Source organism: Vombatus ursinus, unplaced genomic scaffold (genome assembly GCF_900497805.2).
Source record: "Vombatus ursinus unplaced genomic scaffold, bare-nosed wombat genome assembly UNPS02011369.1, whole genome shotgun sequence".
NCBI lineage: Eukaryota > Metazoa > Chordata > Mammalia > Diprotodontia > Vombatidae > Vombatus > Vombatus ursinus.
The window spans coordinates 3,592,555-3,616,439 of NW_020951147.1; the positions used below are offsets into that span (position 1 = coordinate 3,592,555).

The 23,885-nt window shown below is 54.7% G+C and overlaps 2 protein-coding genes across 2 annotated transcripts in view; both read right to left on the reverse strand.

Moving 5' to 3' along the window:
- Window positions 1-335, reverse strand: part of RPS6KB2 (ribosomal protein S6 kinase B2) — a 7,210-nt gene extending 6,875 nt beyond the window's left edge. The window contains exon 1 of the mRNA XM_027856113.1: window positions 241-335. Within this exon, the coding sequence (XP_027711914.1) occupies window positions 241-318 (78 nt within the window). The 5' untranslated portion in view covers window positions 319-335. The remainder of the gene's footprint in view (window positions 1-240) is intronic.
- An 8,111-nt stretch (window positions 336-8,446) lies between these two features.
- Window positions 8,447-21,803, reverse strand: CARNS1 (carnosine synthase 1). Its single transcript, XM_027856182.1, has 11 exons — window positions 21,763-21,803; window positions 21,186-21,299; window positions 20,729-20,747; window positions 18,620-18,896; window positions 18,136-18,225; window positions 16,933-17,420; window positions 15,470-15,674; window positions 14,770-14,834; window positions 13,828-14,059; window positions 12,989-13,269; window positions 8,447-11,660 (listed from the first exon to the last, which is right to left on the reverse strand). The coding sequence occupies exons 3-11, from the start codon at window positions 20,729-20,731 to the stop codon at window positions 10,434-10,436; spliced, it is 2,868 nt and encodes a 955-aa protein (XP_027711983.1). The 5' UTR covers window positions 20,732-20,747; window positions 21,186-21,299; window positions 21,763-21,803; the 3' UTR covers window positions 8,447-10,433.
- Between the last annotated feature and the right edge of the window lie 2,082 nt (window positions 21,804-23,885).

Below are 23,885 nucleotides of genomic sequence, written 5' to 3' on the forward strand. Positions count from 1 at the left end.
ACCGTGGAGTGTCAGCGCCCAGGAGGGAGGGACCTCGGAACGCAGAACTCGGAGGGTCAGCGCTGGGGGACCTCAGAACGCGGGCTGTCAGCGCAGACTCCGCCCCCTCCCCCCAGGACTGCGGACGCAGAGGGTCCGTCCGGCTGACGGGGAGCAGGGAGCAGGGAGCATGTGAGTGCGGCGCCCTCGCTTCACAGACGGGTAAACTGAGGCCCAGAGAGGAGCGGGCGGGCGCCTTACCGCGGGGCTGAGCTCCGGCTCGCCGTCGCCCTCGCTGCCCTCTTCGGTCTCCAGGTCGATATCGAACACAGCCGCCATGGCGGCCCCGGCCCGGGCGCCGGCGCCCCGCGTCCCCGTCCCGCGTCCCGCGTCCCGAGTCCCCCCGCCCGCCCGCCGGGTCTGGCTGAGGGCGTGCGTCTGTGCGTGAGGGCGTCACGGTCCCCCCCCCCACAACCGGGCCGGCTCCGCCACCTCCCCCCGCCTACATGGCCCGGAAGGGAGGTGGCGTCCTTCCCCGGGGGCTTGTGGGAGTTAGAGTTCGGCCCGGCCCAGTGGGCTGGGCGGGGGTCACCCCTCCTCCGCTCCAAACCGATCCCTGCTGAGATCGCAGCAGTTTCGAGGAAGTCAGTTCTCTTCTGCTCAGTCCGGTTGGATTCCCTTCCTTTTGGTTCCGCTTAATTCGGTCCCGTTCAGCTCGCCGCCCTCGGACGGGGGCGGGCCGGGGAGATTCTTCCCGGGGTGAGTTCACCCGAGCGAGCCTTTATTGGAAGCGCTGGACGGCGTCTCCCCGGGTGTGGACCGGCTCGAGGCATCTTAGTCAGAGGACAAAAGACAGCTCAGGATGAACTCTCCGGGATCTCAGAGGGTCTGGGGGGAGGGCAGACTCTAAATCCCTCAATCCATCAATCCGTCCATCCATCCGTCAATCAGTCAATCAACGCGGATGTGATTAATGTGATTCACCACTGATTTGATGAATCATTGATCCCGACGTGAAGGGAGCCCTGGTTTGCGCTGGCGCGCGCGGTGACCTGCTCAGCCCTTTCCGAAAGTTGCTCTCGTACCTTTCTTCCAGAACCCGAGGAGGGGACAGACTTGGGACAAGTGTCTTTCTCGTAACACTGACTTGTTCACATTACAGCACTTGAATTGATAATTAACTTACGAAATTTTGAAATTACGAAATGAGGGCGGGCTCGCCTGGTTCTTTGGGTACTCGCTGGGGTACAGGATGGCAGCGGGAAGTGGGGGTGCAACCACACACAGAAGGTACAGACAAGCAGTGAAAGAGGGGTACGGAGGCAGAAGACAGGAGGCTGGAGGAAGGGGGGAGGGGTATGGGGAGGGGCTGGGAGTCACTCCCCCAAGCAGAGATTAGAGCGGGGAACGCTGAGCAGCCCGGCGCCCAGGGAGATGGAGGAGGGCTCTGGGACACGAGGCCTTTTTCTGGGGTTTTTTGGGGGAAAGGACTGACTCCTATCTCTGCCACCTTGGGTTAGTTCATCACATATCCAGATCGCCTTTCTGCTGGTCTGTCTGGAATTCGTCTGGGATTCATATATCGGCAGACCAAGAACCCTGAGGGCAGCGCCCCGATGGCTCCCGCTGATTCAGCACACTTTACAGGACGCGAATTTTGGTTACAATATGACACAATTTGTAATTCTGCTCCTTTGGTCTTTGGGAAGGCCCCTTCCCAATCTTATTTCCTGCTATTGCCCCCTTCTACCGGCTGCTTATAAACTTACCGTACTGACTAGAAGGGGAGGGGGGATGGAGAGAATCGGAACAAGATACACTGTTAATATGTGCCAAAAGTACTTTGTAAACCTAAGGCGCTACATGTATCATTATCGTTAGTGTTGTTACTCAGTCCTGACCAATTCTCCGTGACCCTGTTTGGGATTTTCTCCGCAAAGATATTGAAGCGGTTTGCTTCTCCAGCTCATTTTACAGATGAGGAAACTGAGGCGAACAGGGTTAGGAGACTTGCCCAGGGTCACACAGCTAGTAAGTGTCTGAAGCCACATTTGAACTCCAGTCTTCCTGATTGCGGCTGGCACTCTATCCACTGTCCTGTTGGGTATACAAAAGCAGAGACAATCTTTGCCCTCAGCTGGCTTATAGTCTAACAGGGGGAGAGGAGACACATAAGGTCTTGGTGGTCCAGGGTACTTTGGTTTGAAAGTTACAGAGATGATGAGTCAGGGACCCAGGGGAGCAAAGAGACACATTTTCCCACAGAAAAGCTGCTAGAGAGGAAAACAAAGCAAAGCGTGGCTGGAGTCAGCTTAGAATTGGTGGACCACCAGGAGGCATTATGCACCAAATCAGGAAAGCCAAGGGCCTGTGGAAATAGTCCAGTCCCTCCCCCACCCTCTCAACTAGGAACCTCGCTTCCTATTTAGCACCCCACCCCACCCAAAGGAGGCCATTAGTCATTAGCTCTCTCTTCTCATCTTGTTATGTCTCATCTAGGGCCATTCTCTCCTCCTTCACCCCTGAAGGTGGCAATTGGGGGTTAAGTGACTTGCCCAGGGTCACACAGCTAGTAAGTTAGTAATTGTCAAGTGGTTGGTCTGAGGTCAAATTTGAACTCAGGTCCTCCTGACTTGAAGGCTGGTGCTCTATCCACTGCGCCACCTAGCTTCCCCCATAAACTTCTCTCCTTACCAGGTCTAACTCCTCTACCTATTCAATGGATTTCATTCCATACCCTCTCCTCAGGTGTGAGAGAGAGCTCCCTCTGTTATCCACTCTATCACTTCAATCTCTCCCTGACCACTGGCTCCTTCCCTACTGCCTACACACATGCCCACATCTCCCCCATCTTCAAAAAGCCATTACTTGATCCATCCATCCCCTACAACTATTGTCCTTTATCTCTTTTGTCCTTTGGGGCTGCCATCTACAATAGGTGCCTCTGATGGGGTGCTTGGGTGCCTGTGCTTGTACTTGGACCCCAATTTCTCCCTAGCCTCAGAAACACTGTCTCTGACAACCACTCCCCAGCCCAAGGCCACTGTGCCTAGCAGTTATTCGTGCATGGGCCCCAGCACGACCCTTATCTCTCTCCCTGGTGCAGCTACACAAAGCTGGGTGAGAGAGTGCTGGGCCGCTCAGGCCCCAGCCCTCAAGTCATGTCTCTGGAAGCCTCCCAATTCCTTAGTAAGTTCCTGTCTCGTGAGAAAGACAGAGCAGAGCATTCTCTCATCAAGACAGAGGGAGAGGGGTGCCTTGCCCAGCCCAAGCGGCCCAAGGACTCTTCCTCCTGCCAGACTCCAAAGATCCATACCTCTGTCATCTCCCTCCCTGTCTGGTATACTCCCAGTACTTTCCCATCCATAGCTCCCAAAGACACCTGGACCTTTGGATTACCTCATCAGTGTCCCTGGCATTCCTTTCCCATGCCTTTTTCCATATAAACCCTAGCTCCATCCTCAATCTCTGGCAGGCTCCTTAAGAATCTTTGCCCGCTGAAAAGCGTAACAATAAATCTTTGCCACCTTGACTTAAAGAATGCTTGAGTCTGTGAATTCATTCCAGATGACCCCCTCCTGTACTTCAGTCTTTGAGGGGTCTCAACCTCTGAGACCGCAACACCTCCAGTTTTTCTCCTCTTGTTTTTTTAGCCCCCTACATTCTGGCTTCAACCTGTCAATCCAGCAGAACTCCAAAGTCACAAATGTCTCTTATTTGCCAAACCCAATGACCTTTTTATTGGATGCTCATTCTCTTTGACCTCTCTGCAGCCTTTGACACCATTGCTCACCCTCTTCTCCTTGATCTTCTCTTCACTCTGGCTTTTCAGGACACCACCTTCTCCTGGTTTTCCTCCCACCTATCAGGCCTGTCTCCTTTACTGGAGCCTCCTCTGCATCATGCCCTCTAACCATAGACATCTCTCAGGGCTCTGACCTGGGCCCTCTTCTCCCTCTAGACTGTGTCACTTGGTGATCTCATCAGTTCTTGTGGACTTAATGACCATCTCTATACTGATGACTCTCAAATCTACCTTTCCTACCCCAACCTCTTCGATGATCTCCAATCTCCCATCTCCAATGACCTGTCAGACATCTCCACCTAGATATCCACTAGACATCTTAAACTTGACCTGTCCAAAAGTGAACTTTTGATATTTCCCCCTAAACCCTTTTCCTTCCTAACTATCCTAATATGGTCAAGGGCACTACCGTGCTCTCAGTCCCTCAGGCTGGTAACCTCAGTGTCATCCTCAGCTTCTCACTATCAGCCCCCATATCCAGTCTGTTGCCAAGACCTGTCAATTTCACCTTTGTACCATCTCCCTTCTCTTCTCTGACACAGCCTTCACCCTAATTCAGACCCTCATCATCTCACCCCTGGACTATAGCAGTTATAGCAATAGTTGCTGGGGGGGGGGGGTCTTTCTGTTTCAGGTCTCCTCCCATTCCAATCCATCCTCCACTCAGCCACTGAAGTGATTTTCCTAAAGTGCAGGTCAGATCACATCAGCTTGCTCCCTCGAACCCTGCCCCCACTCGATAAACTTCAGTGGCTCCCTATTACTTCCAGGGTCAAATACAAACTCCTGTTTGGCATTCAAAGACCTTCATCACTTGCCCCCAGGGACCTTTCTAGCCTCCTCACACCTTACTCCCCAACCATCCTCTTTGATCCAGTGACACGGGATTTCTGGCTGTTCCACAAAAAAGACCCTCATCTCCCAGCTCCATGAGTTTTCCCCAGCTCTCCTCCTGTCCTCCTTAGTTTCCCTGGCTTCCTTCAAGTCCCATATTCTCCAGGAAGCCATTTCCAACCTCTCCTAATTCTAGTGCCTTCTCTCTCGAACTGTTGCCCATTTGTCCCGTATATAGCTTGTTTATACCTAGTAGTTTTCTTGTTTGTTTCCCATTAGACTGTGAGCTTTTTGAGGGCAGGGCCTATCTCTTGCCTCTTTTTGTATCCCCAGTGCCTGGCAAACAGTTCGTGGCATATAGTAGGCACTTAATAAATGTTTATTGTCTATTGACTAGAGTGGGAGGTCCAGAGCTGAAAGGGTTAAGTTCCCCTCTAAGGCTTAAGACACACATTTGTCCCCAGCATAGAGACAGCTGCAGTAGCACGGAGACAATGTTGCTTGCTAACTCTTAGAGCGAGCTTTGAAGCACCAACTTGGGCCACCAGATGGCACCCATCTTCCTATCCCAGCTGGCTTCCACTGAGCATGTGCAGGTGACCTCCAGCCCTCTCAATCATTTCAATCGTAACTCACAATCCTCTCTTGGCTCATGCCCCCACCTACTTGGACCCCACTCTCCTTTAGCTCCCAAAACACTCAATCAGTATAGGAGTCCAGAAGAGCTGAGTTCAAAGCTTGTCATAAAATTACTAGCCTCAGTTTCCTCATTCTACAAAATAAGGGGCTGGCACTCCATGATCTTGTGAAGTGTAACACTGTTAATATCCTAGCAGTAGGAGTAGCTCCAGCTGGTAAAGATCAGCACCCCACCCTCTTCTGCATCTGACGTCTTGGGTCTTGTAGAGAATGGGGAGACAGACACACCCAAAGGTCTTTGCAGAGAATTGCTAGCGTGTCTTCTAACCGACAGGGTACCACAATGACCTCATCCCATTCCCCTCTGCTCCTTGACTAGGGGCCAAGCAGAATCCACCAACCTGCTGTCTGATTCTTTAGCAGGGACCCTGGGGTCTCCTCCATGCTCCATGCCTCTGTCCAGTGTCCAGTAGCCAGAAGAAAAACAAGGACCAAAAGACAAGGCCAGCAGGGTCAATACGACAAAACTCTTTGCAAATAGATATTTATTGATTAATATCTTTTGTTTCTGCATTGCCTAGATTTCTCCCCTAAATCCCTCCCCACTCCCAGTGAGCCATCTCTTTTTTTTTTTTTTTTTTGCTTTTTGGTGAGGCAATGGAGGTTAAGTGACTTGCCCAAGGTCACACAGTTAGTAATTGTTAAGTGTCTGAGGCTGGATTTGAACTCAGGTCCTCCTGACTCCAAGGCCAGAGCTCTATTCACTGCGCCACCTCCCTACTCCTGAGCCATCTCTTATAACAATTTTTTTTTAAGTGAGGAAGATGAGAAAAAATATTTGGCAAAACTGATCAACATATAGAAAAAAAGAATATTATACGCAATATTCCACATGCAAGGAGCAAAGGAGTGGGGGGAAGTGTCTTTTCCTAACTCTTCTTTGAGGCAAAGCTTATTTTTCATTGTTGCCTAATATTGGTTTCAATTGTTTTGTGGTGGTTATTCTTTCGATTTGCATGTTATGAGTGTGTCTCTGTCTTTCCTGGCTCTGCTTACTTCTCTCTGCAACAGTTTACGTAAGCCTTCTCATGCTTCTCTGTATCCATTCGCTATTCATTGTTTCTTACAATACAGTCATATTCTATTACGTTCATGTGCTAGTTTGTTAAGCTGTTTCCAAAGTAAATGGGCATCAACTTTGTTTCCAAGTCTCTGCCACCACAAAAAAGTCCTGCTATAAATATTTTGGTGTCTATGGAGCCCTTCTTTCTATTAATGACTTCCTCAGGGTATATTATGCATCACCAGGAATGACAATTGAGCATGACCCTGACAGGACCTGGACGTTCATGGTTTTCTCTCCTTCACTTCCATCTTCCAAGATGGAAAATGCTGGGCTGTGGAAGGCAGGGACAGTGGCAAGCCCCATATATCACCTCTATAAGCCATGGCCCAGGACTCCTGGCTCTGAGTCTGTACAGCCTGGTTCCATCTCAACTCTTTCTCAAAGATCACCCTCTCTGGCTCATCCTGCTGGCTCCGTGGTTTCTCTGGGCATCTCAGAATATAGCTCCTGATTATCTAAGTCTGGAAGGGTCCCAGGTCCTGGGCAAGCACCCACCTCACAGTAGCATGTCACCCCCCAAAAATTGCAGGATATTCCAAAGGGTGCACAGTAGCCCATAACCAATCCATAAAATTCTCCTCTCTTCTTTGGTGACTCCCACCTTCCCCCAAGGATCTACAGTCCTCCAGGCTCATAAAACCATCCTGTGATCACACACACACACACACACACACACACCTTGAGAGAAACAAACAAACAAAAAAAGAATATGCAACTGTTAAAGTCACCAGTGGTAACTCCCAGTCCACAATGGATAAGCGATCGAAGGATATTAACAACTGGCAAAAGGAAAACACAAATGATGAATAATCGCTTTAAAATGGTCAGCCACATTAAAAACCAGAAATGAAAATTCACCTAACTTTGAAGTCCCTCCTTATACCCATCAAAGTGGCCAGAATAATAACTCACTACTGATAAGGTTATGGGGCAATAGTTGACTTATTTGTTATGTACATTATATACATAAAGCAAATGGAAAAGGGGGAGGGGAGAAGACACTGAATTGTCCATAAGGCCCCCTACTGTCTGCATATTGACTTAGTTTCAAAATGTAATATTAATCATATTTTATTGTATTTTTCTTATATTGTTAAATATTTCCCAATTGCATTATAATCAATAACTCTGGAGTGTTGGGAGCCACACACAGCATGCTTCCTGCTTGCCTGTTTGACCCCTCGGGTGTAAGGGCAAGGGACTTCACATATATGGTAGCTGGGGGGTGAAATGGATAGAGCATCAGGCCTGGAGTCAGATAGACTCACCTTCCTGAGTTTAAATCTGGCCTCAGACACTAGCTGTGGGACCCTGGGCAAGTCACTTCACCCTGTTTGCCTCAGTTTCCTCATCTGTAAAAGAGCTGGAGAAGGAAATGGCAAACCACTCCAGGATCTCTGCCAAGAAAACCCCAAATGGGGTGTGGAAGAAAGATTGAAGAAGGGAGAGGCCTGAAGCAGGAGGGCAGATTAAGCTAGAGTCCAGGCAAGTGGTGAGAGTTTAAACTAAACTCTGAGTGTGACTGTAACAAGATACGCCTCCCTGATTGAGTTTGTCACCTCTGACCCATTCCTTGTTGTTCAGTTGCCTACGACTTTTTGTGATCCTATCTGGGGTTGGGGTTTAGCTCTACCTAGTTTCGACGCAGATGCCTCCGCACAGGGTAGCTCCTGGTCTCCCCCCAACACCACCCTTTCCTTCCTCCTTTTGTGTGCCTCCCCCCGCCCCCCCATTGTAAGCTCCTTAAAGGCGGGGACCTTCCTTTTATTAATTGATCCCCCAAGTTTAGGGCAGGGGCACACAGTAGGGGCTTCATGTTTGTTGGGTTGGATCGCTGGATTGGCTGTACTGCTCCACCGCTCCCCAGCTACTCAGATCACCAGCCTCAGGTCCCCCGCCCCCTCCCAAAACCAGTGATGGAAAGTCATCCCTCCCTAACCAATCTTCACCCCACCCACTCCCCGCCCCGAAAGAAGGAAGTGGGCTGGTGCTGTAGAGAGTGCTCTTTGAGACGCTGAGAATCAGTGCCAGACTCGGGAGACCTTCACAGCGACTTTATTTACTAGGCACTCTTCTCCGAGTGTTACAGCAAGAGAATTTAAAAAAAAAAAAGAAAAAGAAAAGAAAAAACAAACACGTTGACGCAGGCGCAGTGGTCCGCCCGGTCCCCGGCCGGCTTGTGGGCTCGCTGGGTGACTTGTCTTCTGGGAACGTTGCCAAGGAAGGGGTGACGTCATGGAGACAAGTTCAGAGGAGACGATTGCTTAAAGGGCACCTCCGAGTTTTCTGCGAACCTCGTACTAGAGGGGCAAGCTGCAAGCAGGGCCCTTAAGTGTGGTGGGGACTGCGACGAGCCCAGGGAGGGGTCACTCCAGGGAAGGGGAGAGGGCAGAGCCCTGATCTGTCAGACTCAGCTATGTCCCTAGTTCGCTTTACCCTGTCCCTCTATGGACCTCAGTTTGCCCATCTGTAAAATGAGACGGTTGGATTAGACGCTCTGGTAAATCCATTCCGGCTGAGTCCTAGGAGCTACTCTGTGCCCAGTCTGAGACCCTGGGCTAGCCCTTTCCCCTCTGAGCCTCCTTGTCAAAAGAGAGGATTGCTTGGGTCCTACTTCCAGCTTAGGACTTCGCGCTCTCTTTGAGTGACCCTTGGACTAGAAGCAGGTTGGTAGAAGCAGTAGGGCTGCCATAAACCGGTTTTTAGTGGGGAGGGGGTTCCACTGGGAGCTGAGATGGTCCCAGTGGGCAGCTAAGTCATTAACATTGGGCTAGAAAGTAAGACTTTTAATGAAGCTAGAAGGCCTGACCTAAGGGCAGAGAGACTAGGGGGAAGAGGCTAGTGGGGGAGGGAGAGTGCCGCTAAAGCTGTGCGTTTCTAGGATGACTAAAGCAGGCAAGTCCCCCACAAGTACCCACTCCCAGACTTGTTAGCACAGGGGCTGAGCCCTGGCGAGGGGGAGAAGGAAGGAGCGCTGGGTTTCTGAGTTTAGTCACTGACACCTGTGGGGTTTCTCCTGAGCACAGCGCGGGACTTAGGGGCCATTGCCACCCTCCTCCCCAGGTCGCCTCTGTGTTAGAAGTACACCTCTGTCAGGGGAAGGGCAATGTTGCAGGGGACTAAGTTTCTGTCCGGCATCCTTCCTAGGGCCCAGTGAGAACTGGAGATGCAGAAGCCTGTCCTGGATCCTTGCTGTTTTAGAGAATGGGAGGTGTAGGGGGAGGGGAGGAGAAGAGTGACAGCTGATCTGGCCTTGGGGTTGTGAGGGGGTGCAGCAGGGGGCATTCATTCCAGCCAGGGGGAGGAAAGAAGAAAAAGCAGCTCCAGGTTTGAGAGGCTGACTTTCCCTCCCAGTGGAAGCATTGGGCGCCTCAGGCCCCAGGAAAGAGTCTGGGTCAGGGGGAGGAAAGGAAGGGCCTAGAGGACCTGAGAGGTGGAATAGGCTGATGGTGCAGTGGGTGAGGGGGCCGGCCTTGCCGAGAAACTGCTGGGAGAGAGTTGATGTGGTAAGGAGGGCTGGGTTCAAGGTCTACCTCCTAGACCCCTGGGACTTTGGGCATTCACTTATCCCCTGGTAGAGCCCTTGAGGGGGAAATAGGAGGGATGGGGGATGGGTCTGTAAACTGCCTCCCAAACTTTTATCTAGAAGGCAAAGATAAGGTTCAGCCTGGCCACAGAGCGGTCTACTTATCCGTGCCAACCTAAACATGGGAAAGAGAAGAATTCTCTCCTTCCTCCCCACCTCTCCACTCCCCCCCTCCACCCCGTTCTCCATCTCAGCTCCTCAGGGGGCTTTCCGAATCTCCACATCCTCTCTTGGAAGCGCTGCCCCCTTCCTCCCTGACAGATTCTCTGGGGGCCCCACCCCTACCCTTCCCAGTCAATGCGGGACTCTTTGGAGAGCCCCACTCCTTCCCAGGACAGACAGATATCCTGGGGCCCCACCCCTTTCCTCTCAGGTCTGGGACAGCCTAACCTGGGACTCCACTCCCCTCTTCCTTCCCAGCTAATGATGGCCTTGCCCTAGGGCCCCTCCCCCTGCCCCCACTGCTATTTGAAATGAGACAAGAAATGGGCTACGGGATAGTTTGGGGAGTCGATGCCCAGGCCCTGGCAGAGCCCTAGCAAGCGGTGTCGGGCTTCGGTGGGGTTGATGCCCGAGCAGGCTATGCTGCAGTAAGGCTCCTCGTACTCTCCAGGTACCAGCTCCTCCTCCAGCAGGTTGAGGCGGATGAGGCCCCGCTCGTGCAGGGCCTGGAGAGCCTCGCGGCTGGCCGTGGAGCTCAGCGCCTGCAGGTGCTGGGATACCACACACATGACTCCCACCAGGCAGGCCCGGGCTCTGGGCTGGGCAGGCAGGGCGGGCGGGATGCCACAGGCCACCATGGCAGCCGCCAGCAGCAGGTCGACCCCGTATAACTCCTGGATCCAGTCCCGCAGGTAAAAGCCTCCCATGCGGGGATTGATCTCAATTAGCCGAGGCCCCGCAGCGGTCAACTTCATCTCAACATTGAAAACGCCATCCAGCAGTCCGCAGCCCAGGCAGCACTGATAGGCAGCCTGGATCAGCTGGGCTTCCCGCTCCGGGGCCAGCCCCGTGGGCATGCAGGCTGCGGTCTCCGTGAAGCCTGGGAGGCGGGTGGGGCCGTTATCGGAGACGAAGGCCCCCAGCAGCCTCCCTGAGAATATCACTACGTCTACGTCATGCTCTGTGCCTGCAACGAACTCCATCAGCAACATGGCATTGCCCCAGCCCAACCCGATGCCAGGGTGGTCAGCCTCCCCCTGAAGGTCTTGGGAGATCTTAGCAAAGTGGGCCCGGCACTGAGAGGCATCGTCGACCAGCCGCACACCCACAGCCCCGGCTCCAAACTCTAGTTTCATGACCCCGGGAAGGGGCACGAGCCGAGCAGCGCGCTCCACATCCTCTGGGACCTCCAGCGGGCAGCAGGGTACCGCATAGAGGGAAGGGGCAGGCCAGCGAGGGCTGCGGCAGCGCAGCAGATGAGACTGCGTCTGGCTCTTCTGCTTTGCCAGGCTCATGGCAGCTGGGGGGCAGCCCCGGAGGCCCAGCTCCTTGCAGAGCAAGGCTGTCAGCACCAGGCAGTCGTCCCAGTAAGAGAGGCAGCCATCCAGCTGCAGGCCCCGGGCCCGAACCAGCTCTGCCAGGTGCCGGGCGTTCTCTTCATCGCGCCGGTGCTCTGTCACGTCAAAGTGGATAAAGGTCTGAACCAGTTGAGAGGCAAAATGGTTGGGATCTGACTCTACCAGGTGTAGCTGTGAGAACAGAAGATGGAGAGTGTGGCGTCCCCTGCCAGACCAGCCCTCTCTCATCCCTTCCCTGCTCACCAGCCCACAGGGCAGGGGCCTCAGCCTGGAACTCTGTATCTCCCTGTTGCAGTGCTTAGAGCTCTGGGCCTGGGGTCCAGAAGACCTGAGCTCAAATCCAGCCTCAGCTGTGTGACCCTGGGCAAGACACTTAACTGCTGCTTGCCTCAGTTTTCTCATCGGTAAAATGGGGATAATAATAGCACCTACCTCCCTGGGTTGTGGTGAGGATCAAATGAGATAATATTTGTAAAGCACTTAGCACAGTGCCTGGCACATAGTAGGCCCTTAATAAATGCTTGTTTCCTTCCTTCCTTCCTTTCTTCCTTCCCGGAAGCCATGACACACAAGGATTGTTTGGAGGAACTGGTCCAATGGAGGACGAAGAAGAGAAGAGAAGCTTGGGTGGGTGAGGAGGAAGGACTGCCAGCTTTGAGGATCTGAAGGATCAGCCATAGGTAAAGTGGCTTAGACACGCCCTTGGAGAGCTGACCTGGGAGCTATTGGGAAGGGCAGCAGGGAGGAAGATTTGGGCTCAGAAATGCTGAGTGCAGTGGACTGCTGCAGGAAGTCGTGAGTTCCCCAGCACTGAAGGTCTGCCAGCAGACACTGGAGGAATCCTCGGGAGATGTAGAGGAAAGTCCTGTTCAGTAGGGGTTGGACTCAGATGCCTCTGAGGTTACCTCTCACTCTGAAGCCCTGGGAGTCTAGGATTCTGTCTTTCTAGCATCAGTATCCTCAGAGGCCACGCTAAAGTCCCTCTTCCACCAGCCTTTGGACACTTCTGCTTCAGAATGCCTTGTCAGTCAGTGTGATAGCAAAGCTGTTTCCTTAACCTGCCCACGAGCTCTCCAGGGCAGATGAGCACTTAGGAGGCCCTCCTTCAGGCCTGCCTGCTGTGACCTTAGAGGAATCACTACCCAGCTGCTGCACCTTTGTAAAAGGAGACGGCTAGATGGGACTTCTCGGATTTGTCAGTGGATGAATGGGGGTGGGAGGGAAGGACTCGAGCCGTCCTCGCGGCCACAAAAAACCAGGTGCCCTAGATGTCCAACTGAATGAGACAGCCTTCGGACAGTTGCCTTTCTCTTGGTCCCACGCCAGATCAGCCACGCCCAGCGCCCCGCGTTCCCCTCCCTCCGTTGTTCCTGACTTCGGCCCTCCTTCGGCTCACACTCCATGCTCGCCCTACCTGTAGAAACCCTGCCTCCGACCGCGCCCCCACGCTGAAGCCTTCCCTCCATTGGCTCGGCCCCTGCTGGGCCCCACCCCCTCACCTTGAGCCCGTAGTCCCGGGCGGCCTCCCACACGAACTTCTTGCTGTAACCGCCTGCGCCCACCACCAGCAGGTGCTTGCCCTCCATGAGGTGGCGCGCGGAGCGCCGCAGCATGGTCTCCACCAGGGGCCCCGCGGCTGCCCACTGGGAACGCTGGCCCCGCCGGGCCCACTGTCCCTCCAGGAGCCCGCAGGCCTCCAGGCATAGGCAGCTGTTGAGCTCCAGGAGCACAGGGCTCAGGGAGCCTCCGGGGCCCATGGGCGTCAGTGCCAAGTCCACACCTGCTGGGGCAAGAAGGAGCCAGAGCTCAGAGAGACGGGGCGCTCTGGATCGCCCCACAGCCTTGGAGGTCCTGGCCCTTGGCGACTCCTGAAACAAACAACTGTGGGGCACGGAGGCCTGGGACACCTCCATCCTAGCCCTGAGGGCGGGAGATCTTCTGTGAGTTCCAGGCCTAGACGTCACCTGGGGTAGTTGGGAGTTCAATATGGGGTGCAGAACCCCGGGAACGTGGGACCTACCGCCACCTGGGGCTGTCAGGAATCCAATGTGCCCTTCCCATTACTTTTACCTGGAGGCGCAAGGCCTGGGAGTCGCAGGTGCCCATTTGGGGGCCTGCAGACCCCACTTTACCCCCTCCCCTATGCGCATGCCTAAGGGTGGAGGGTTCCTGACCTGAACACCTGGGAATGGAACCATCTGCACCTGCCATAGGTCCTCCCCAAAGTTGCTGCCTGGAAACAGGCGACCAGGGGCTCGGTGGTTAGGGGAAGAGAGGTGGAGCTGAAATTCCCATTTTCGGCGACCCTCTTTCCAGGCCCCAGAGGCCTGAGACTCACCAAGGACATCTGTTTGCGCGTGGCGTCCACCCCGCTGCTCAGGGCTCAGCGAGGCCTCGAACTCCAGCACGGCTCCCAGCGCTCCTTCGGCTGCCTCCTGCACGCGGTGCCGCAGGGCTTCCACAGTGGCTGGCTCACTCAGCCCACACGCGGCCAGAGCAGCGTCCAGGCTCTGCGTCAGGGCTACTTGGTGCCGTAGGGGCTGCTCCGGACGGCCCACACTGCACACCATCTGGGGGCCGGACAGGGTTGGTGCTCAGCCCTCTCTCCTCACTCCCCAAAAGGGCTCACCCTCTCCCCCAATAGCCCCCACCAGCCTGGGAGCTGAAGCTCCAGAGTGGGATGAGCATCTGGGCTGTGGGTGCTCTCCCCTCATTCTTTCTCCTACTTCGTTGACTCTACTTCATTTTCCGTTGGGAAAATGAGGAAGTTGACCCAAACAACGTTTCTCTTCCAAATCTCATGCCCTCTGTCTGAAACGAGTTCCTTCAGCCCTCTTTGCTGTCCACCTAGCTGGATTCTACCCATTCTTCTAGGCCCACCTCCTATCACAAGCCCACACCCAGACTCACAAATTTAGGGGGCAATCAGCTGAGCCACATTCCTTGTTTACAGAGGGAGGACAAGCACAGAGGCCTCTTGTCTTAAGAACAGCAGGTAACAGAAATGAAGCCAGGTCCTCCAGACAGAAAGTGTGGAAAGAGGCCTGGCTCTGGAGTTGGGGGGTCTGAGTTCAGATCTTGTATTCGACGGTCACCTCCAGAAGCTTCCTCCTGTCCCCCTCCCTCCTCCAGCTGCCCTGCATGCGCCTGCTTGGACCTGGGGGGTGGGCCTTCTCTGGGCAGCAATGGGTAATCAGCCATAAGCTGATCCTCAGGTGCTCTGAAAGGCCAGAGAAGCCTGGGGTCCCTTTGTAGCCCCACTGGGGGTCCCCTTTCTTACCTGACTCATCAAAGGCCGATCACCCTGGGTCCTGCACACTACAGCACAGACCCGAATGGCCAGCTCTGGCAGAAATGAGAATAAGGATCAGAAATTATATGGCTGCAAAGCCCGTTACGGACTTCTCGTCCAGGGAGCCCTGCCATGCAACATTTCTTCCCTATTTGGACCTGGGATTTTTGTTGTTGTTTTGTTTGGGTAAATAGAATTCCTGGTGTGGGTTCTCCTTCCTCCAGGGTGGACTGGCCACTCACTGGCAGCTTAGCCTTAGAGAGTCACTTAAGACCCGCAATGATTTGTCCAAGTTCCATGGCTGGTACGTGCCAGAGGCAGGCTCTGAACCCAGGTCTTTCTGACTCCACTCACTACGCTGCCTCTTCAGCAAGTGTTATCCCCACTTTGGAGATGAGGAAACTGAGACTCTTAGAGCTACAGTGATCTGTCTGTGACCATACCTGCTAGCTAAGTGTGTGAGTTGGGATTTGAACCTAGCACCCTTTCAACTACGGCACAGGTGTTCACATTCCTGGGGTTGAGGAAAATGAAGCCCAGGACCACAAAGCTAGAAAGTGGAGGTCTTCAGATTCTGTGGGAGGGCCTCTCCAGCTTATGGGAGAAAAGGTAGGTGTGAGGCCCAGGGACTGAGGAGAACTGAACCCTGCTGTGCCCAGGCCCAGCTCTCTCTGGAGGGGGCTCTTACCTGGCTGGGAAGTGAGGCTCCCAGGGGCATCAGGAGGCAGGATCCGGGCTGGAGGACACACAGCCTCCACAAGGACACTCTCCTCTTCCTCCAGCTTCTCCAACAGGGCCAGCACTGCCCGGACCACTGCCCCTGCTTCTGACCTTGGATGCAGGCTCATGGCCTGGGACCCACGCCAGCGCCAGCCCGAAGGCTTTACTGCCACCTAAGGAGGCAGGTGGGCATTCAGGAGGGGCCGAGACTGCTTGCCCTGCCCTCCCTGTCTGCCTTCATCTCTCCCTTAGAGTGGAGCCCTGGGATACCTCTCATGCCACCCCCATACCGAGAGCAAAACTCAACAGTACTAGTAACAACTGACATGGTGTGGCCAGAGCTGGACAGGACCTCTGTAGCCATCTAGCCCAACCCTTTCATTTTTATAGATAGGGAAACTGAGACTCAGAGAAGTTAGGTGACTTGCCCGAGGTCCCACACATAAATGGCAGCCAGGATTTGAACCCAGATCTTGGGGCTCCTTTGTACCACAGCACTTTAGCTGTGTCAGCTTTCTTGGAGAAAGGAGACAGGTCCTGCAGGTGTCATCAGCCTCATGTTACAGAGGAGGCAACTGAGGTTCAGGGAGGTTGTGACCTGCCTAACGTCCTCCAGAAAACAAGTAGAGATGGTAAAATTTGAACTCAGGTCCTGCTGACTTCCATCCAGCATTCTCTCCACTGTGCTGGACTGCCTTCCCCATGTGGTTATGACTGCTCTGCCAATTCCAGTAGCTTCTGGGCACTTCACCCTTCTAAGAACCCTGGGCGTCCCATCTCTGCCTCCTCAAGGCCCTCGGCTCACTGGTACCATTTAAATCTTTGGGAGCATTTGAGGTTCGTAGTCTTTCCATGAATCCTCACCACCATCCTCGGACACATGTAGGACAGGTCAGAGGCTTATAAACTTAGGTCTGGGAAAGATCTCTGAGGCCGTGGAGACCTACCCCTCCATTTTACAGGTGAGGAAACTGAGGCCCCCAGAGGTTGAGTGACTTTTCACTAGCTGCCTCCCATGCCTCAAATGCCCCCCCCACCTTCTGCAGAATCTTTGCTGGTCTCCCGCCCCCCCCCACCACCACCATGCCCCCTCACCACGCCCCCCCACCCTTGGAGTTGACCTCTCATTTATTCTGCATACATCTTGTACACACACAGTTTTGTGCATGACGTCTGCCCGTTATTCTGGGAGCTTCTTGAGAGTGGAGACTATGTTTTCTCCTTTCTTCTCATCCCCAGTGCCTGGCACCCAGCACGCACTTAATGCATATTTGTAGTTTGATTGGTTTGCCCAAGGTCCCTCCTCTAGGGGACAAAGCCAGGTCTCCTGACTCTCAACCCAAGGCTGTTTCTACCATCCATTCTCTCCACCACCATCCCATCCCCAAGGCTGGTTCTCCCTCCTCACCCAATCCCCAGAGTCCTTGGTACCTGGTGGGCATCTCCCAGGGCTCCAAGGCGAAGAAAGGCCTCCACTTCCTCTTCCACCAGCCCCTCCTGCCCCTCCTTGTCACTGAGCTCCACCTGCCGCAGGCTCTGGGTCCAAGCCTGGCCCCGCAGCTGCTGGGGGGGCTTGTATGTCAAGGCCAGAGTGGTGGGCACAACCACCTTGTCCCCCTGGGCCAGAAGCTGCCTGGTAAGTAGCCGGTTCTCCAGAAGGCGGACTAGCTCTGCGGAGCTCCCCATGGGGCAGCCCAGATCCCTGCTCAGCTCCGCCACCTCCCGGCCTCGGCCAGCCTTCGGTCCCAACTCCCCTAGGAAGTAGGTGACCCGCCGTGGAGGGGCAAATTCCTCCAGGAAAGTTAGGCCCCCTGGATGGAACGTCACAGCTTTGGAGACCAGCAAGGCTGATTCCCCTGGTTTTCCAGCCATGGGCACTTTGGTCAGCCAGGACGGAGATAGGCACAAAAGCAGGTTTCCTGGGAGTAGAGTAGAAGGAGAAATGATGGTGGGGAGGTGGGGCGGGGGGGGGGGGGAGGGACCAGGATCATAGATTCAGACAGGAATGACTTCAGAGCTCATCTAGGCCAACTCCTTTGTTTTACAGATGGGAAAACTGAGACTTGTCCAAGATCAAAATGGCAGTGGCACGAGTGAATGCTAGCGCCTTCTTTCTGTTAGCACCAGTACATCCTGTCTGTATCTTGTCCTGGAAGGCAGGGACTGGTTTTTGCCTTTCTTTATATCCCCGGCACTTAGCACAGTGCCTGATATAGAGGAAGTACTTAATAAATCCTTATTGACAGGCTGGCAGAGCTAGGATTTTTATCCAGACTCTCTGCCTCTGAACCCCTGGCTTTGGGGAGGGAAAGGGCATGTCAGGTGGGGGCCCCCACAGCATAACAACAGTCCCCCTTCAGGAATGCCTCCCTGGTCTACACCATCACCAGAATGACCCACCCCCAGGGAAGGAATCTCCAGCTGTCTGGTCAGAAATGGCTAGCAGCTGCTTGGCTTGGGTATTCTGGGACTCAGCCAGCACTGACTCTGCCTGCCCTTTCCATAGGTCAGCTCTGCCATGTGGGGAGTGGGGGGAGGGAAGGAAAGGGCTGGGGGTGAAGGCCTGAGGACAGAAAGGCTCCTTGCAGAGCCCCCTGGCCTGGGCCAGCCTGTAGCCTCCCAGCCATCACTCACCTGGGCTCTGGGCCCCGCCCTCCAGCAGCACAGAGAAGAAGGAACTTGGGGAGCCCAGAACGCATATGGTCACCTCCACCCCGGGGCAGCCTCGGGAAAAAAGAAGAGAATGCCACTGTCTGGTTGTCCGCCTCTCGTCACCACCACCCACACCAGTCTCTTTCGCTATGATGTGCCCACCAGTCCTGTCTGTTTTCCCTCATTCTGAGGGAACGGTGGTACCTAAGCCGCTATAAGAAGTGGGTAAAGGAGGACTGAGGCTGCAGGAGGAAAAGGGGCAGAACCAGCTCCCCCAGCTGCAGTTCTGCGGGCATTGCCCCTGCCACCTGGCTTGCTGCATCTAACTGTCCCCCCCAAGGGTCCTGGCCACGTGTCTGTTCCTATCTCTTCATATAGGACCATCAGCCTCCCTTTCTCAGAGGCAGGGCCTGGGCTGATGGCAGCTCTCCCTGCCCCCTGGGCCTCTTTCGGTTTGGAGGCTCACCTGGGTGAGGCTCTAGGCTACGGTCCACAGTCTCAGGTAGGCCTGCCTGCTGCAAACAGCTCTGTAGCAAGTTGTAGTAGAAGGTGGTCCATGCACGGGCAGCTCCCTCCTCAGGGGAGCTCTTCCAAGTCAGGTTCACATTCTGGTGCCAGGAGCCCAAGAGGGGCCCTGTCGGGGGCAGCTCTGGACTCCCATGCTGCTCCCCATCCCCCTCTTCCTCCGGGTCCTTGGAAGCCACAGGGTGGGCCAGTTCTGGTCGGAGCTGACCTAGGGAAAGCTTCACAGGGAAAGGTGGGGGAAAAGAGAGGCAGAATAGGCAGATCTGCTAACAGAGCAGACCTCGGGGGACCCCCGGGGACATTGATCAGGATGCCTGGCCATCTGTGGAAAGGAGGAGGGGCGATCCTGGGGATCCAGAAGCGGGAACTAGATGGGGAGATTAAGCCTTCAAACATTTATTAGGCACCTACTATGTGCAGGGCCTGAGCTGGAGCTGAGGAGCACATAAAGGTGCTTTCTAGGATCAGAACCAGGGCTGGAAGGGACCTTCAAGTCTTCTAAAGCCCACCTCACTATTTTGTAGAGAAGGAAACTGGGACCCAGAGACAGGAAAGGTCTCACCCACACGGGTGGCAATGGGGTGCAAGAGGAAGGTGCATGAGAAGGGTGCAAGAAGAAAGGGCCCTTCATCTTTCATTCTGAAAGGGCATGTGACCTCCCAAGGGGAAAGGGAAGGTGAAAAGCAGGATGTCGAAGACCTCTGTTGGCTTCCACCAAAGGAAGATGGGCAGCTACAAAGTACTTTGCAAAAAGGGTGTTCCTACTAGCTTGTGTCTTTTATCAAATCTGGGAAACGTTTTACACCAAACTCAGAGAGGAAGCTTGGGTGACTAGGGGCCTAGACTTAGAGCCTTGGCTCAAATCCCACCACCAATATTTGCCCACTGAAGGAGCTGGGACAGACACCTCACCAACATGAACCTCAGGCCATCCCCTGGACCAGTAAGTTCTAGCTGGGGAAGGCTGCTGAACTTGGAGTCCTGGCCCCCGCAGCTCTGCCACTCTAGCCGTGTGACCTCAAACAAACCACTTCAGGTCTCTGTGCCTCCATTTCCTCCTCTATAAAATGCGGATGTTGTACTGAATGATTTCTGAGGTTCCCCGGAGGTCTCGATCTGTGGTTCTGTGGTGAGGGGCGGTCTGAGATGGCACTGCCACAACAATTTAAAGTCTTCAAAGCACTTCATACGAAGTATCTCATTCAGCTTCATGAGGTGGTGTTACCCTCATTTTACAAATGAGGAAACCAAGGCTCAAGAGGCAAAGGAACTTGCCCAGGGTCGTTCAGCTAGGACGTGTAAATGGCAGGATTTGACATTTGAAACCAGATCTTTCCAACACCAAGTCCAGCGCTCTTTTCCCCTCCACTGGGCTCCCTGAATAAGACACAGTCCCTGCTCGCAGCCTAGGGTACAGAGAGCCCTGGTTCGGGAGTATTGTGCTTGAGCAGGAAGTGCTGGAATGCAGTGGGTGGGACAGTCAAAGGCAAACACAGAGGCAGGAAACTCTCTAACAACGGAAGCCAGTCCAAAAGGATGGCTTCATCAGGTAGCAACTTCCCCATCCCTGGAGGTCTGCAAGCAAAGGCTGGATGGCTCCTTGCCAAAGGTGTTGTTGTGGATGTCTTTGTTCAGTGATGGGTTGGATTAGGAGGCCCCTTCTCCCAATTTGGAAATCTTGTGATTCCGTGACTCAGGAAACTGGTCCCTCCTCTCCCCCATCTCTTGCTCACAATGTGACCAAATGCTCTCCTGGCTCTGGGCTTTGCGTGACAAATGGGAACATTACGCCCTGCCCTGTCCCCTAATAAGTGGCAAGAGCTTAATGGGAGAGAATGGACCAAAAGCTCTTCAGATAAGAGCCACCTTGGCCCTGTATTGCCTTTCTGTCTCTATTGGGAGACATCATCTTGAGGATTTGGTGGAGAAAGAAACCGTGGAGCTGAGCCCCAGCTGTGGGAGGAGGGGGCCTTAGAGCCTGGGACCACCTTAGGTGCTTGGGGCCAGAGGGAGGGTGCAGGGGAGGAGGGAGGGGACAGAGTGAACTCACCATCTTGCAGATGAAGAGGCTGAGTGAGAGAGAAGAGGGTTAGGGAGAAGAGGATTTCAGCAAAGTGTGTGCAGCCCCTGGAGCTCCCAAGGGCCAGGAAACAGCTTCTCCCCCATTCCCTTTGCCCAGCTTTTCTCCTGCCCCTCCCTCCATCCCTCTCTCCCTGCCTCGCCCCGGGGCTCTGAAGGGTCAAAGTATAGACCAGACCCCAGAAAGGAGAGGCTGGGGAGAGCCTGAGTGTACGTGGTTGAGAACGAGTGTTGTTTGCTGGTGAGGACACCATGGCCTCTCCTGTCACTAGAGCTGAGCAGCCAGGGGCTGTGGAGGAGAGGGTGGATGTGACTTGGAAAGAGGGTCAGCATAGCCATGGGGAGCAGGTGCCAAAGGGGCTGGGATGGCATTGCACAACCCATCATGGACCCAACCCAGACCACACCACCCAAAGACCCCCAAATACCGAAGCCTTGGCCGTCCTCTTTGCCCAGATGCCAAGCCTGGGGCCACAGAGCTGGCACAAGGTTCTTGAAGCTCAGGACTGCTGCCCAGCTCTGGGGCCACCTCCTGGTAAAGCCTGAGGGGAATTTTTCAAAGCTGAACTAAGCCTGGGAAATACCTTTGAAAAAGGGGAGAGGTGCATCCAGCAACAAATGTGACCTCTGCATAACACAGGAGAAGGTGACTGGACTCGGTTTCGGGACTTCTGGGTCCCCTGCTTGGCAGAGTCATAGACCTGAACCCAGGCTGGCCTGGGTACGTCAGTTATTACTCTAAGAGGGGGAGCTGGAGGACCAGAGGTGCTGGGGCAGGGTTTCTGGATAGGGGCGAGGCTGCCTAATCCAAGGGACTCTAGCGTCGCTTTCTGGGCCCCAGGAAGGCAGTTTCTGCTCCCGAGACTCCCCCACCTCCAGCCCCTGGGCCCTGTCTCGCCCCAGCTGAACCCTCCCACTTCCATCGCTCCCACCCCCTCCCCTCCTCGCCAGCCCTTAGGGGCGCCCACTCCCCAGCCCCGCGCAAGCAGGGGGCGCCAGGGGTACCTGGGTGAGCAGGGGGCGGCACGGCTCGCTGGCCTGGGCTGGCCTGGGCTGCCCTGGGCTTGATACCAACGTCCAGGGATTAAAGGCGCCCGGGCTTTATATAGCCCTGGCTTGGGGCATGCCCAGTGCCAGGAAGGGCGGGGAGGGCTTAGGCCCCACGGGGCTAGAGAGCTGGCGGGAGGGGCGGGTGGGGGAGAGGCGCTCCCAAAGGAACCAGGTGCAAGCACGTGGGACGGGGCGAGAAGAGCCTAGCAAAGAGCACAGACACCCCTGTCCCGACCCCCACCCCCACCCCGTCCCCCCCTGCCCCCAGCTTCTCCTCCTGTCCCTCTTGGCGCTGAGGCAAAGGAACAGCCGGTGAGAGCCCCGAGAGAGAGAGAGCAGCGCACTGACAGACGTGCCGTGACTGCCGCCTTGGAGACAAACCCCTGCCTTGGCTTTGATTAGGAGACAGGGGTTCGCACAGAGATTGAGGAAAAAGTCAGAGAAAGACACAGGCAGAGGCAAAAGAAAGAAAGGGAGAGACACAGAAAAATAGGAGAGACACAGGGACAGAAAGAAAGGGGAGACAGAGGTAAGCGGACAGAGAAAGGGAGAAAGACAGACATGGAGGGAGAGGGGAGAGGACAGAGACAGAGAGATACAGAGACAGAGGGAGAGACAGAAAGAGAGAGAGAGACAGGGACAGAGGGAGATAGAGCAGAAAAGGAAGAGAAGAGGAGAGGAGACAAGAGTCAGAAAGGGAGATACAGAGACAGGGGGGAAATGCAGAGATACGTCAGAAAGAAAAAAAGAAACACACAGAGAAAAATAGTGACAAGGAACCAGAGACACACCCAAAGAGAGACTACAGGAGGGAGGAGAGAAAGGGGGAGGGAGGAGGAGAGAAAGGGAGAGGGAGGGAGGGAGAGATGAATCTGTAGCACACTGATCTGTGTGACAAGGGAGACTGAGGGACAAGGGAGGGCAAGAGACTGGTACAGATCCACCCTCCCCTCATCCTCCTTCACACACACACCCCAAAGAGGGACTCACACGGACAAAGCCACGGAAACAGAGACACATTGTTCAGGACAAGCAGTCACACAGCCCCAGAGACAAGGCAGGCTCCCACTCCCCATGGGACAGCTATGGAAACCAAGTTCTGGCCAGAGGCCCACAGAGGCAACTCGGGGAGCCTGGCACCAGCACGGTCACACAGCCAGGACTAGAGCCCACGCCTTCTGTATCCCAGGCCAGGGCACTTGTCTCTTTCAGAAAGCTATGTATGTGGCCACAGTGAAAACAGGCCCCCTGCCTCCCAACCTCCCCCCCCCACCACCACATACATCAGCCCTCTAAAAGGTGTCCCACACTCATTGACTTTCTTAGACAACATGACCAGCTACTGAAACCTGAGCAGGGAGGACCACCCACAGCCCTGGCAAAGTCAGCATGCAAGCATCATGCTGGGTAATAAGGAGTGAGCACCCAGAAGCCAGTCCCAGGGCTCCCCAGAGAACTGCTTTTGTGTGCTTTCTAAAAGATGGAGCATGGAGCCCAAGGTCCGAAAGGTTCTCTCCCCACAGCCCCACTTCCCTTTGTCCTCCAGCCTGTTGCTGGCTCTCCCACCCCCCCCGGGCTCAATTTTTGGGTCCCCCAGGGTGCAGCTCAGGGTGCAGGGTGGGGTCTTCGGTTCTCTTTCATCCTGAGCATCTTCACAAAAATAAACACACCTGGGAAAGCTCCCCAACACTGACGCAGGGGGTGCCCACTTCCTAGAGGGCCTCAAGCATGAGATGGGTCACCACTAGGCAGGGCTGATCTGGGGAAAATCTGGTTTAGAGGTTTGGGTTGGATCAGGTAGGCCCCGAGGTCCCTCCCAGTGCAGGCAGCTCAGAAAATCAGGGCAAGGCCAGGGCAATTGATTCTCCCCAGTCACCCAAACTAGAGTAGGAAAGGGGTGAGGCTGAAAACAGGCAGTTTGGCCCAGTGGGAGGCTCACTTTGACAGCTTGTTCTACGAGCCTTTACTTTCTCATCTGTAAAATGGGAGAGGGGGATGGATGGGGTCTCTTCCAGCTCTGTTGTCCTGTGCATGCAAAGGCAGCTCGGGGCGATGGAACCTCTGGCCCTCTGGGACAC

What these genes read in the sequence shown, in the direction of transcription:
- CARNS1 (XM_027856182.1), bottom strand. An exon ending in GAGCCTCACTTCCCAGCCAG is followed by an intron (nt 14,835 to 15,469) that starts GTAAGAGCCCCC and finishes CATTTCTGCCAG; the next exon opens with AGCTGGCCATTCGGGTCTGT. An exon ending in CGCGCAAACAGATGTCCTTG is followed by an intron (nt 13,270 to 13,827) that starts GTGAGTCTCAGG and finishes TTGCCCCAGCAG; the next exon opens with GTGTGGACTTGGCACTGACG.